This window comes from Morone saxatilis, unplaced genomic scaffold (assembly GCF_004916995.1).
Source record: "Morone saxatilis isolate NCDOM2014 unplaced genomic scaffold, NCSU_SB_2.0 Contig5, whole genome shotgun sequence".
Taxonomy (NCBI): Eukaryota; Metazoa; Chordata; class Actinopteri; family Moronidae; genus Morone; species Morone saxatilis.
The window spans coordinates 3,316,797-3,329,403 of NW_023340095.1; the positions used below are offsets into that span (position 1 = coordinate 3,316,797).

The 12,607-nt window shown below is 39.5% G+C and overlaps 1 protein-coding gene across 4 annotated transcripts in view; it reads left to right on the forward strand.

Moving 5' to 3' along the window:
• The window catches only part of LOC118338870 (collagen alpha-3(VI) chain-like), a 49,005-nt gene that overhangs the window by 6,874 nt on the left and 29,524 nt on the right, over positions 1 to 12,607 (forward strand). For 2 of the 4 annotated variants that reach the window (XM_035676305.1, XM_035676306.1), the window contains exons 2-7: positions 1,916 to 2,031; positions 2,480 to 3,112; positions 5,288 to 5,884; positions 7,353 to 7,946; positions 8,198 to 8,818; positions 8,928 to 9,515. In XM_035676305.1, the coding sequence (XP_035532198.1) occupies positions 1,947 to 2,031; positions 2,480 to 3,112; positions 5,288 to 5,884; positions 7,353 to 7,946; positions 8,198 to 8,818; positions 8,928 to 9,515 (3,118 nt within the window). In that variant the 5' untranslated portion in view covers positions 1,916 to 1,946. The remainder of the gene's footprint in view (positions 1 to 1,915; positions 2,032 to 2,479; positions 3,113 to 5,287; positions 5,885 to 7,352; positions 7,947 to 8,197; positions 8,819 to 8,927; positions 9,516 to 12,607) is intronic. The other 2 variants (XM_035676307.1, XM_035676308.1) reach the window with 2 other exon arrangements.

Here is a 12,607-nt window from a genome sequence, read left to right on the forward strand (position 1 = left end):
TCACAAAGGCACATTAGATAAAGAAAACACAGCTTACATTTTCTGGCACTGGAAAGTGCAAACTTCATGCACATTCTTGAAGTTCTTCTCTTGTTATTTCCAATAAAGTCAACATACAGTAAATCTCTAATTACCCACATACCACTTTTCATGCAGTGCACATTAGAACTGCCCTTAATGCTGAGCTTTTATTGTGTGTGCAGCAGCAGGCACAGAGGCTGTTAAAGAGACTCCTCTGGGACTCTAAGAGTTATTTACCTTCACTCCACCATCATTACTTTAATGGTGAAAACATTGGTCACTGGCCATGTGTGCCATCTCATTATTTACTATTTTATTTTTCAGTCGTTATATAGTTGTTTGAAAAATTTTGTTTGCTTAAGTGTGTTTAAATGTAATTGCTTTTCAGCTCGTGCTTTGCTGTTCTTGAGACTTTTTGGACCTATTTTATCACCTCAGGGTGGTCTGAAATTTAATAGGTTAGGTGTGTGTTCTCTTGGCTGTCTACCATTGTGAGGTGTAGACCAAGAGAGTGAGGTAGGTGAAGGTAATCCTCACTCCAAAGAGCTTCTTGAGGGTTAAGATAATGATACAAAAGTTTAATTAAATCTTTAAAAGGTGCCAGTAAGGGGATAAAACAATGATCCCAGCCTCTCATCCTAACCATACTATCATGTGGTCTCCCCTCTAGGCTGTGACCATGGTCAGCCCTACTAGCTTTTGTTTGTTCATCAGCTTCTGAGCTTCTTAGGACTTAATTTTAGGGTTATCCCCACTCATGGACAGTTGTGTTTTTAACCTGCTTGAAGAAAATTTGACTTTGGCTGTGTTAAGATTAGACTGAATGTTTGAAGTATTTCCTGTACTATCGGAAACATAAGCACAAACGTATACACGCATGCACACTTACTCTATGAGCTAAATTCATAAGGTCATTAGTGAGTCATGAGTCACCTTCCTTTCATTTCCTTTGACATTACTTAACATCACAATGGAGGAAAATCTGACTAAATAAGAAACACACACCCCTGCTGTGGAACTGGACTTTCCAGTCCTCTTAAGAAGGTATTATTTTGTGAGTTGGAAAATATGGTGCTTGCCAAGCAGAGTTAATTACTAAAGCACATTGGCTGGTAGTTTTAACAGGTGGTTTTGATCATTACAACTCTTCGGGTCTGCTACTGATGTACCAACACATGCTGCAGCTCCCTCACTTTACTATCCAAAAGCAAAATGTAAGAGAAGTGCTGGTGATTCAATTTTCTTTCTTTTTTTTTATAGCTGCCTTTCATGCCAGATATCATGCCTGTTTTAAAGCCTGGGCAGGATGTACATGCTTTCCACTGCCTGAGGTTATGAAAAATTAAAAAGGCTCATCCCAGTGTGAAGGAACTGGGACATGGTGACACTTAAGTAGCAGTAACAGTAGAATATATCATGCACACACAGCAGAAAATGTTGACAAGAGACATGTTTTTCTCTTGTGTGGCGTGTCGGAGGTTAAATGTTGCACTCTCGGCCAATAAAAACAAGCTTATGCAATGTTGTGTGTTATATTTAGAGGCAGTGCAGCAGAAATAGGGAGTGCAAAAAACCCTGTACAAGGCAAACTTGTATGAACTGTGTGTGAAAGCATGATAACATGATATTAAACATGATATTAAAAAAGAAACAGCCCTTGAAGCATGTTTATGTAAACTGTAACAATAGACAAACAGTAAATACATTTTACTTCATTTGACATTTACACAAGCCTGTCTTGGCTGGTTGGTTTATTTGTATTGTTTTCATGCAATTTTTCTGCGCAGGAACACCTGTGTTGTCCAAATGTAATATCACACAGCTCAAGGCCTTGTGGTAAAAGGGGAGGGCCTTCTGGGTTTTATTCATATCATGTTTCTTTCTGGTTTCACAGGTGTCCCCTTTGCTGTCTTTGGTGATAGAAGATGAAGAGGCATCGGTTGTTACCGCTATGTGCCCTCCTGGCTGTCCTGTTTGCAGGACTCTTCCCTAACCTTGATGCTCAGGAAGGTAAGTTGAACTAAGTTGATCTCAGCTCCTGTCAACAGGGTGTGCTCATTTTGCAGTTTCAGCAATGCTCAGTGGGTTTTTTTGCTTGTTTTTTTATATTATTACTCTCCTAAAAATATCTAATCTACATCTGAAGAAAATGGGGATTTATAGAAGTGCTTATGACATCCTAACAAAAACAAAGTAAAAAAAACAAAGGTAGATATGGTAACAGTTCTTCTTTTCTAATGAGCATTGTTGGTAAACATATTCTTTAATTATTGTAATTTTTTTTATATAATGTATTTAAATTCTCAACGTGGGACAAAAACAAAATAGAGGCCTCAGGAGAATGATGCTTTCATATGTAGAATTACAGATTTTGGCACTAAAACAATATTATGGAACCAAACACCAAGCATCTTTTCATTGGTCTTCACTTCTGTCCTCCAAACACTCTCTTTTGAAGATTGTGCACAAGGGTTGGCAGCTGATATATACTTTCTAGTGGATTCATCCTGGAGTATTGGAGAGGAGAACTTTGAGCATGTCAGACAATTTTTGTACAGTGTGACACAAGCACTGCACCAGGTTGGAGGGGGCAGGTTTAAATTTGCCCTTGTGCAGTACAATAACAAGCCTGAAACTGAGTTCCAGCTCAACACCTACCCGACAACACAGGGAGTCTTGGCACACATCAAGGCTATGTCTTACCGTGGGGGGGGCACCAAGACTGGCCTGGGCCTGGATTACCTGATTCGAACACACTTGACCACTGCTTCGGGCAGCCGTGCTGTTGAAGGAGTGGCCCAAGTGGTGGTGGTGCTAACAGACGGGCGTTCCCAGGATGACGTGGCTGTGCCAGCTGAGGTGCTGCGGCTGGCAGGCGTTCAGGTGTTTGCAGTTGGAGTTCAGGATGCAGTGGACTCTGAGCTCAGGGAAATGGCTAGCCAGCCCTATGACGCTCATGTGTTTAATGTAGACTCTTTCTTGACTTTGCGGGATATAATACAAGATTTGGTAGTGGGGCTTTGCGGCGCAGTGACCCAGTCAGGGGGTGCTCCTGTGGCAAACGAGGCCCCTGTGGCTGGAGGAGGGACAGGTAATGAAATGGGACCAGTGTCACTACCATACTAATGTGTCTACATGTGCAGGAAGAAGCTGCTGCATATGTGGACGTGACTGGATTTTATTATTAACACAATCAAGTGTTTTTTAACAACCTTATAATAACCTTTCACTATCCACCTGCAAAATTAACATCACTTGTTTTGTCTTAATACACCCTTAATGCTTTAAAAATCACAATAAGACATGCATGTGATTGACACCCGTACAACATCTTGAATTAGGGTGTTAAGTAGGATGTACACATATATGTTTGTGCACAGCGAGAATAGATACAATGAGTGTGGATTGAGAGAAAGCTATTTAAGCAATGTGAAAGTTCTGTACCAGGTGCCTTTTAATTTGGTAGTGAGTTGAGCTCTGTGTAGGCATACAACAATATGTCAACACAGACGATTATTTTCAGACGATGCCTGTTTTTATTAGATACAGCTGTAGGTTAGAGACACATATACAGACAGTAACAGAAAAAAAAATCATACAGTGACACCTCAGATTAATAGGATTCCTTCACAAAACCTTTGAAGAAGAACAGCCTCGGGGAGGCTTTAAAACATCACATCTTAAAATCAAACAATGAGCTTTTAACAATAGCTAACTGCACAACTGCTTATGTGTCTTGCATTTTGTTTGTTTGTCTTTATCAGTCACAATGTCTATCTGTGTAAAATATGTGCAAAATTCTGTTTTTGAAACAGTGATGAACCTGCCTGAACTCATCCTTGACCTGCAGAAGAAGTACTTTGAGAATGTTTTTACATGTAGATGTCCAGCAATCATGTTAAATATGTTAAGTTATTGGCATGAGAAAATACATTGATTAAATTACATTGACAAATTGAAATGAATTGGAAACATAAATGTACTTGTTTTACATGAATGTAAAGTACATGGACATGTATTATATTCTCTAGTACTGAAAACTTGTAGGCACCAAGGATAGGCCACAGGATCATGACTGGTCACTTTATCAGAGGTCCGTAACAAGAGTCTGCATGGGAAGGCTGAACTCAATGGAGCTTATACAAGGGACATATCAAACAAATTAAATCAGAAACTTTGGAAAATGATAAAACAGCTTAATTTGTCTTTCAAGCATTGATTGTCTTTTGACTTGCAGATGTCATCACAGTATGGAGTACCCTTAGTTATGAGTTTTATTTTTCTTACAATTTTGAATATAATCCGACCAATATTTTTCGGTACCATATTATAGTTATATATTATTAGGGTATTAATAATTACAATGTATAATAATAATGATGATAATCTAGACCACAACAATTACCCTCTTGTTATACATTACTCCATGTATTACACATTTACTTACTAAAGACATCAATAATTTCACACAATATACTGATTTAAAAATGATTTTATTGCTTACACTGTGGTCCTCCAGAGTAAATGATCAGAAATGCATCCACAGCGATGATCTGCTAATTAGAAATAACAGACGTAGAATGTCATAATTGACTAGAGAATCGAGTATTCAACAAAGCTGTGTAATAAACAATTATAATAGTGCTAAGTATTTTTTACACATTTTAAATACGTTCCAACTTTTAATAAAAAATTTAAGCTTTTCAGTTCATAGGTTAGGGTTCAGCCACATTTTGTCTATTTATCACAATTCTTTTAATGTAATAATTAAAATGATAGGAGTTTATTCCTAATGTGTTAAAACATTAGTTTTTCTAGAATTAGAATATATTTTTAGTCTTATTAAACTGTGTTGACCATACAAGATGTGGACAATTAGCTAAATTATACTTCAGCTATCGGAGCTACTATCAGGGGTTAGTATTCATATTGACCCCAACACCACTGTACCATACTTACCCTTATGGTACTGTAATCCATATCCAACCCAAATAACCTTCATTATAGGGAAAAATCACACTATATAGACAAAGGGGTTCTACATGTAGGTTCAAATAATCATCAAATTACATCACTTTATGAAATTTCCTTGGTTCAGCCTACATGCAGTATGATGTGTTTTGCAATGTTGTTATTGATTTGTTCACTTTGAATGTCACTTGACACATGCAATGATATGCTAGCACGAGTTCTTGTCTCTGTCTCACTATGTTAACGCTTTCACAAGTTCCATTTTGTTTTGTTTTCTCTCTCTCTCTCCTTAAAGCGCAAGATTCAGCTGACCTAGTACTCTTAATTGATGGATCACAGAACGTTGGAGCAGCAAACTTCCCCTATGTGCGTGATTTGGTTTTGAGAATCATTGAGCGCCTTGATGTGGGCAGGGACACTGTTCGCGTTGCCTTGGCCCTCTACAACACCAACACAGAGATAAAGTTCTATCTAAATAGCTATGAGAGCAAATCATCAGTCCTGGAAGCTGTGAAGGGCCTGGCCTTCCCAGGGGGTGACGAGTCTAATCTGGGGGCTGCCTTGGAGGAAGTGGCCGAGAGCCTTTTGAGTGAAACAGCTGGGGGCAGGGCAGAGGAGGATGTGCCCCAGACGTTGGTGATTATCAGTGCTGGGCCATCCACTGATGATACTGGTGCCGGTGACCGGGCCATTAAGAGGGCCAAAGTTATTACATTTGGCGTGGCGATTGGTGACTCTGCTACTGCAGATCTGGAAGCAGTTGCTACAGATAAAAGTTTTGTCCTGTCAGCCCCTGATTTCAGAGCAGTAGCAAGAATGGGTGACCAGCTGCTCCCATACATTAACGGGGTGGTCCAGCGCACCATTATAATTCAGAATGTGTTCACAGAAGGTATGTAACTTCTCTGTATGTGTTGATGTGGCAATGTGGTTGTGGAAGGGGAGTTAAAAACATAAAATCCCAAAGAGTTCATAATAAATGTATATGTAGTGTGCAAGGTAAGATATGGATGTGGTACACAAATGACAGAGGTGGCAATAACACAGTAAAGGTGAGAATTACTCTTTTTAATGTTCTGTACTTTTTGAGAGTGCTTTTTTAAAATGTATCTACAAAGTTACATTAATGAATTGTGACAGTAAATAACCTTTTGGTTACAGGTATTCTGCTAAGAAAGAGATGCCTTTCAGAACCTGGTTTATTGAATAGCATATTTTCAGCAGTGATAGGACATCATCTTAGCTACTGCAAACAATGGAAAATAGTATCACAATTTTTTTTTAAAACACATGATCTCTTAAACATATCTCTAACCTACTCCATTATGCCATTTTTACAATTTGAATTGAAGCTGCATTAGGCTCATTTTAATACCTAAAAAGAAAAAATGACAGGATTGTACTTGTATGTTGATGACATTCTGTCACACATTTGCCTTGACCACACATAAAAAATATCTGGGTCTGTTTGCCATGACCTTTAAACAGCCACTGGTTAGTGCTGGAGTAGTCTACAACTGGTTGGTATGAGCTTGGGTGACTGGACATGCTGCCCACAGTTTTTGATGGGGAATCTGACTTACAATACAGACTTCAGACCCAAGTCAGTGATCTGAAAAGGTGCATAGAATGGTTTGTGCCCATATCACATCATATATTCCCAAACATATTACTTGATACAACCTAAAGTACTTTGTAGTTACAAATTCCTGTATTCAAGTAAATAATTTGTGTGATTCCAAAATGGGTGGCTTCTTGTGTTGTCAAACTTAAAAAAAAGAAAGTTCCAACAAATACATTGTAATGTACATGGCCTACCTATAGACTTAAGTTCAATAAGTTAATAAAGTTAAATTAAATTATAAATAAAATAGTTTTATGAACTAAATGAATGACCAATAAAAAAAATGACTATCACGAAGACTATCATTTTATTCACATTGTAAGCTGTATTGATACCTTAAAGGGTAGCATATAGTGTGTCCATATAGAACTATTAAAACATTAAAAATAGTCCAATTGTATTTGTATTGTGCCAAATCATAACAAATGCTATCTCAGGACACTTTTAAAATAGAGCAGGTATAGACCGTACTTCTTATGAAATTATTTACAGAGACCTAACAATTCCTACCATGAGCAAGCACTTAGCAACAGTGGCAAGGAAAATCTTAATTTTAACAGGCAGAAAGAGACCCCCAGCTCTAGGCGTTCCTCTTTTTTTATAGTATGTCAACAGTAGTTAACACATATCCCAAACAGCTTAATATAAATATAAACCTTTAGTACTTATTAAACTTGTACATTTATAAAAAAATTATATTTTATTTTCATATTTATGTTTTTTCTTTTCTTTTCAGTCTTGACAGTTGGAAAACGAGACGTGATTTTCCTAATCGACAATACGATGGGTCCAAATGTCGTCAATGCCATACGCGAATTCATCAGGCGGTTCGTCGACTCCATGCCAATTGGTCCAGACGGAGTTCAAGTGGGTGTCGCCCAGTTCAGCAATGTCCCTCGACTAGAGATAGATCTCAACTCTTATGGAACCAGGGAAGAATTAACTGCTGCTTTGGGTGTGATCAAACCAAGAGCCGCTCAGCCAATCAACATTGGAGCAGCCTTGGACTTTGTGCGGACGAATATGCTGCTACCTGAGAAAGGCAGTCGTATTAGGCAGGGGGTACCCCAACTTGTACTCTTGATGACCGGTAAAAAGTCCAGCGACAGTGTTGAAGAACCTGCTAAGGCCCTCATGCGAATGGGCGTACTAGCTCTAGCTGCAGGCTTCAAGTCTGCAGATGAAGAAGAAATGAAGCAGGCTGCCTTCACTGAGAGTGTTGTGTTCATGGTGAGGGACATACGTGGACTGAGAAGCCGACGAGATGAAATGGTTAATGCACTCTCCACACTGGCTGGGGTGGTGGTGACTGAAGGACCCACCGAGCCTGGTAAGTGTAAGGTCATTCAGTACATTTAATGATTAATTCAATGAATTTTCAGATCTTTGAAATGGAAATATATAGATGAGTGATAAATTAAAGGAAAACCTTGAATAAATAAGAAATGCAGATGCGTGCATGCAGAGTCTACCACCTTGACTTTCAGCTTGCAGTGAGGGTGTACTGCAAGTGCCCAAAAAAAAGAATCAACTTCATAGCATGTGCAGATTTAATTTTTTATGTTTTTGTGTTTTTGTTAGTGGTGGACACAACCACAGTGCACACTCAAAGAGTGGTCAGAGACATTGTCTTCCTTGTGGATGGCTCAAACTACATTGGCAGCAGTAACTTACCCTATGTGAGAGACTTCATCATCAACGTGGTCAACCAGCTGGATGTACGTCCTGACAGGGTCCAGATTGGTCTCATGCAGTTTGCTGAACGTCCAAGAGTTGAATTTTATCTGAACAGCCAAAACAACAGGCAAGATGTTGTGAATAAAGTCTCTCAACTCAGGCTAACTGGAGGCTCAGTTTTGAATACAGGAGCTGCCATGAATCAAGCCCTCACCATGTTCCAACCATCAACTGGCTCACGCAGGAAGCAGGGAGTCCAGCAGGTATTGGTTCTGATCACAGGCGGACCAGCCCAGGATGAGGTTAAAAGCATAGCTGATAAATTGGCTCTATCTGGTGTTTTGACATTCACGGTCAGTTCAGGCCAAGCAGATGATGCCTTACTGAGGACAGTCGCCTTTGTTCCAGACTTGGCTTACCATGAAACAAGTTTCTCTAATCTACCAGCTATGGCTGAGCTAATCATGCCAAAGTTGATAACAGTGGTTGGTGATACGGATGTAACATCCTTCCCTGAGGAAACTGGTGAGTTTAGTATTTCGCTGTATTCACTAATGAAAAAAATGTGATATAATTAAAAGTTTGCCTGGTAATAATAATAATAATTATTATTTTTTTGCCCCCCCCCACCCAGTTGTTGGAGGTGAAAGGGATGTTGCCTTCCTCATTGATGGCACGGATAATGTACGAGCAGATTTTGGCTACATCCGGGATTTTATCATTAAAGTAATTGAACCACTTGACATTGGGACTGACAAGGTACGAATTTCAGTGGTTCAACACAGCGAGAAGCCTACTCCAAGTTTCTTCCTTAACACTTACCAAACCAAAGATGAGGTGCTAAGAGCTGTCAACGGAATGGCACTGGCTGGTGGACGTAGTCTAAACACAGGATCTGCTCTAAGATACATGAAGGACACCATCTTGTCTGAAAGTAATGGTAGCCGGGCTGCGCAAAATGTCCCTCAGTTTCTGATTGTGTTGGCTGGAAGCAGGTCCAGGGATAATGTGAAGGATTCTGCTGGTGCACTGAAGACAGAGGGAGTCGTACCATTTGGCGTCGGTGTCAAGGATGCAGACCCAAGGCAGATTGAGGCCATTTCACACAACCCTTCCTTTGCCTTCAAGGTGAAAGAATTCAGTGAACTTAGCACCATACCCCAACGGCTCAATAACTACGTGAGCCTTCCAAGGGAGGAGCTGACCCTAGTCCTAGAACAAGGTAGGAAAAATCTCTTTTGTTATTGGCGTGTTGAACTTGCTTTAAGAAAATCGTTTCTACTGATGTTACTGATGAATCTTATTTGTTGTGTCTTAGTACAAAGCAATGAAGTAAAAAGAGATATTGTGTTTCTACTGGATGGCTCTGATAACACAAGAAATGGATTCCCGGAGATAAAACTCTTTGTAAAGAGCATAGTGAAGAGCCTCTCTGTTGGAGAGAGCCAAGACAGAGTGTCTGTGGTTCAGTTTGCTGATAACCCTGAAGTCAACTTTGATCTGAATTCTCACAAGACAAAGAATGACATTGTAAATGCCATAGATAATTTAAGGCACAAGGGTGGGAGGCGCCTTAATATCGGGAGAGCCCTCCAGTTTGTGAGGCACAGTGTCTTTACTTCCTCAACGGGCAGTAGAAGACTAGAAGGAGTGCCCCAGATTTTAATTCTTCTAAGTACAAAACCATCCACTGATAATGTGAGAAGTCCAGCTTTTGCTCTTAAAGAGCATGAAATTGTATCTGTGGGGGTTGGAGTGGGAGATGCCAAGGTTTCAGAGTTGGAAATGATTGCCTTCAAACCTGGTTTCACATACAAAGTTACTGATTTCTCCAAGTTGCCCTCAATCCAATCACAACTTGTTGGTACACTGAACATAAACAAAGACAATGAGGAAACCATGACTGGAATCTCTGATTTAGTAGGTAAGAATATCACATTTAAATACATGCCTAACATTAGAATACATTACATTATTTGTCCTCAAAAAAAGCTTTTTCTCTCAAGACTAACATCATTTCCTAGAGTCTAATGATTGATGAAAAGGTAATTAATGATTATGAAATGTTTTTGCACATTTCTGTTGCATGATATTGATGATTGCCCTTGCAAGGAAATTTATTCTGTTGAAAAACCAACTGTTCTGTATTTCTTATGCTTTCAAGAACATAGCCCTCTTTTACGCCTCTTTCAAATTTTCCACTGTCTAATGTTGAAGAGGAGTCGACAAATTCATACATCTTTTTGATAAAAAGATGGTTCTTTAGCAGTTCGGCTTGGAATAAAACTTTCAGAGCAATAGCACATCTTTCTTTCTTTGCTCAGTTTATTCCTTTTGAACTTTCTCATGCTGATGAATATGCATGAGGGTAGAAAAGACTTGAACATGCAATTCGTGAATCCTCTTTCTATCTATCCATGTATCACCTAGTTGACACAGGGAGCAACAAGAGGGACATAGTGTTTCTCCTTGATGGGTCAGATGACTCCAGAAATGGACTACCAGCTATTCGAGAGTTCATCAGAAGAATGGCAGAAGAGCTGGACATCGATGAAGATAAGGTTCGAGTGGCTGTTGTACAGTATAGCGATGACACCAAAGTTTACTTCAACCTAAAAACTCACAGATCCAAAAAGGCTATCATCTATGCTGTAAGAAGTCTTCGCCATAAAGGAGGAAGACTACGGAACACTGGAGCTGCTCTGCAGTTTGTGCGAGACCATGTTTTCACTGCTTCATCTGGGAGTAGACGCCGGGAGGGAGTGCCTCAGATTCTGTTTTTACTGACTGGTGGCAAATCCAATGATGATGTTTCAGAAGCTGCGTCAAACCTAAAACAAATCGGTGTTCTGTCTTTCGCCATTGGAATGAAAAACACTGAACAGGAGGAACTTAAAAAAATTGCCTTCTCCTCCAGATTTCTTTTCAACCTTCCTGTCTTTGGTGAACTTTTGTCTGTTCAGCCGGGAATAGCTGCATTTGTCCAGACGGAAATACAAACTGAGCCTCCCACTGTTGTAGGTAAGTGTGTCTATTAGTAGGTGAGACTCAAACTCCCCTGCTTATATTTTAGTATTTGGTCTACTGTAGTTTGAATTACAATGAAACTGTATCATCTTCTGAAGAATGTCAGTCGATCAGTTTCATGTTTCTCAAACTGTCTCCACTGGTCAGAGGCAACTTCGTGGTTGTGCTGTCTCTTGTTTGGCTCTGGCTTCCTTTGGCACCCTGGAGAGCCTTTTCTTGACAGCTCCACATCAGCAAATGTCCTTTCTTTCTGTTCTTAAGCTCTTCCTTGAGCCAATGATAATCACATCATTGACCAAATATTTAGGGTAAAAGAATATTGAAATATTTTCTTAACAGGCTTTCTCCATCTTTCATTTGTGAAAGAGGAATATTCTCCTTATCTTGTAGTTACTTTCAAGTTTCTTAATAATTTCTTCATCTACCAGTTTTTTTCAATGTTCTGGCATCTAACACATTTATTGCTGTAATTTGTTTAAATTTCAATTTCCAGCTCCTATTGTCTTAACAACCATGTAATGTGTGATGATTGCAACGTAACATATTTTAGCATATGTACTCATATGTATGATTCTTAAACAAGGTTTTCCTATTTTTTTCTAGTTGAATTAGAATCCCCTCAAAGAGACATAGTGTTTCTATTGGATGGGTCAGATGATACACGGAGTGGTTTCCCAGCAATGAAAGATTTTGTCCAAAGAGTGGTAGACTCACTCGATGTTGGTGAGAACAAAGACCGTGTTTCTGTGGTCCAGTATAGCAGAGATCCACAGACACATTTCAGTTTGAACACCTACACAGAAAAACCAGATGTTCTTGCTGCTGTCGAGCAATTAAACCATAAAGGGGGGACACCACTCAACACTGGGGCCGCTCTTGACTATGTGAGGAATAATGCTTTTTCTGATTCCTCTGGGAGTCGGCATCAAGATGGTGTCCCTCAGATACTGATTCTGTTGAGTGGGGGAAGATCTCAAGATGATGTTACAAGTGCTGCTGCAGCTCTAAAACAAGACAAAGTTGTTCCATTCTGTGTGGGTACAAGAAATGCAGACATACTCGAGCACCAAATGATTGCACATAACCCCTCCTACGCTTTCTCTGTGCTTCGGTTTGATGATATGGGGAGCATCCATCAACAAGTTGTGTCATTTGTGAAAAGAGTGCCTCGACAACAGCCAAAACTAAAACCACAGAATGGTCTAGGTAAGGCTATCTATCTATCTATCTTGTTTCATTATTATATAAGTTATATAACTCTGAGCAAAATCCATGTGTCTGTCAAAG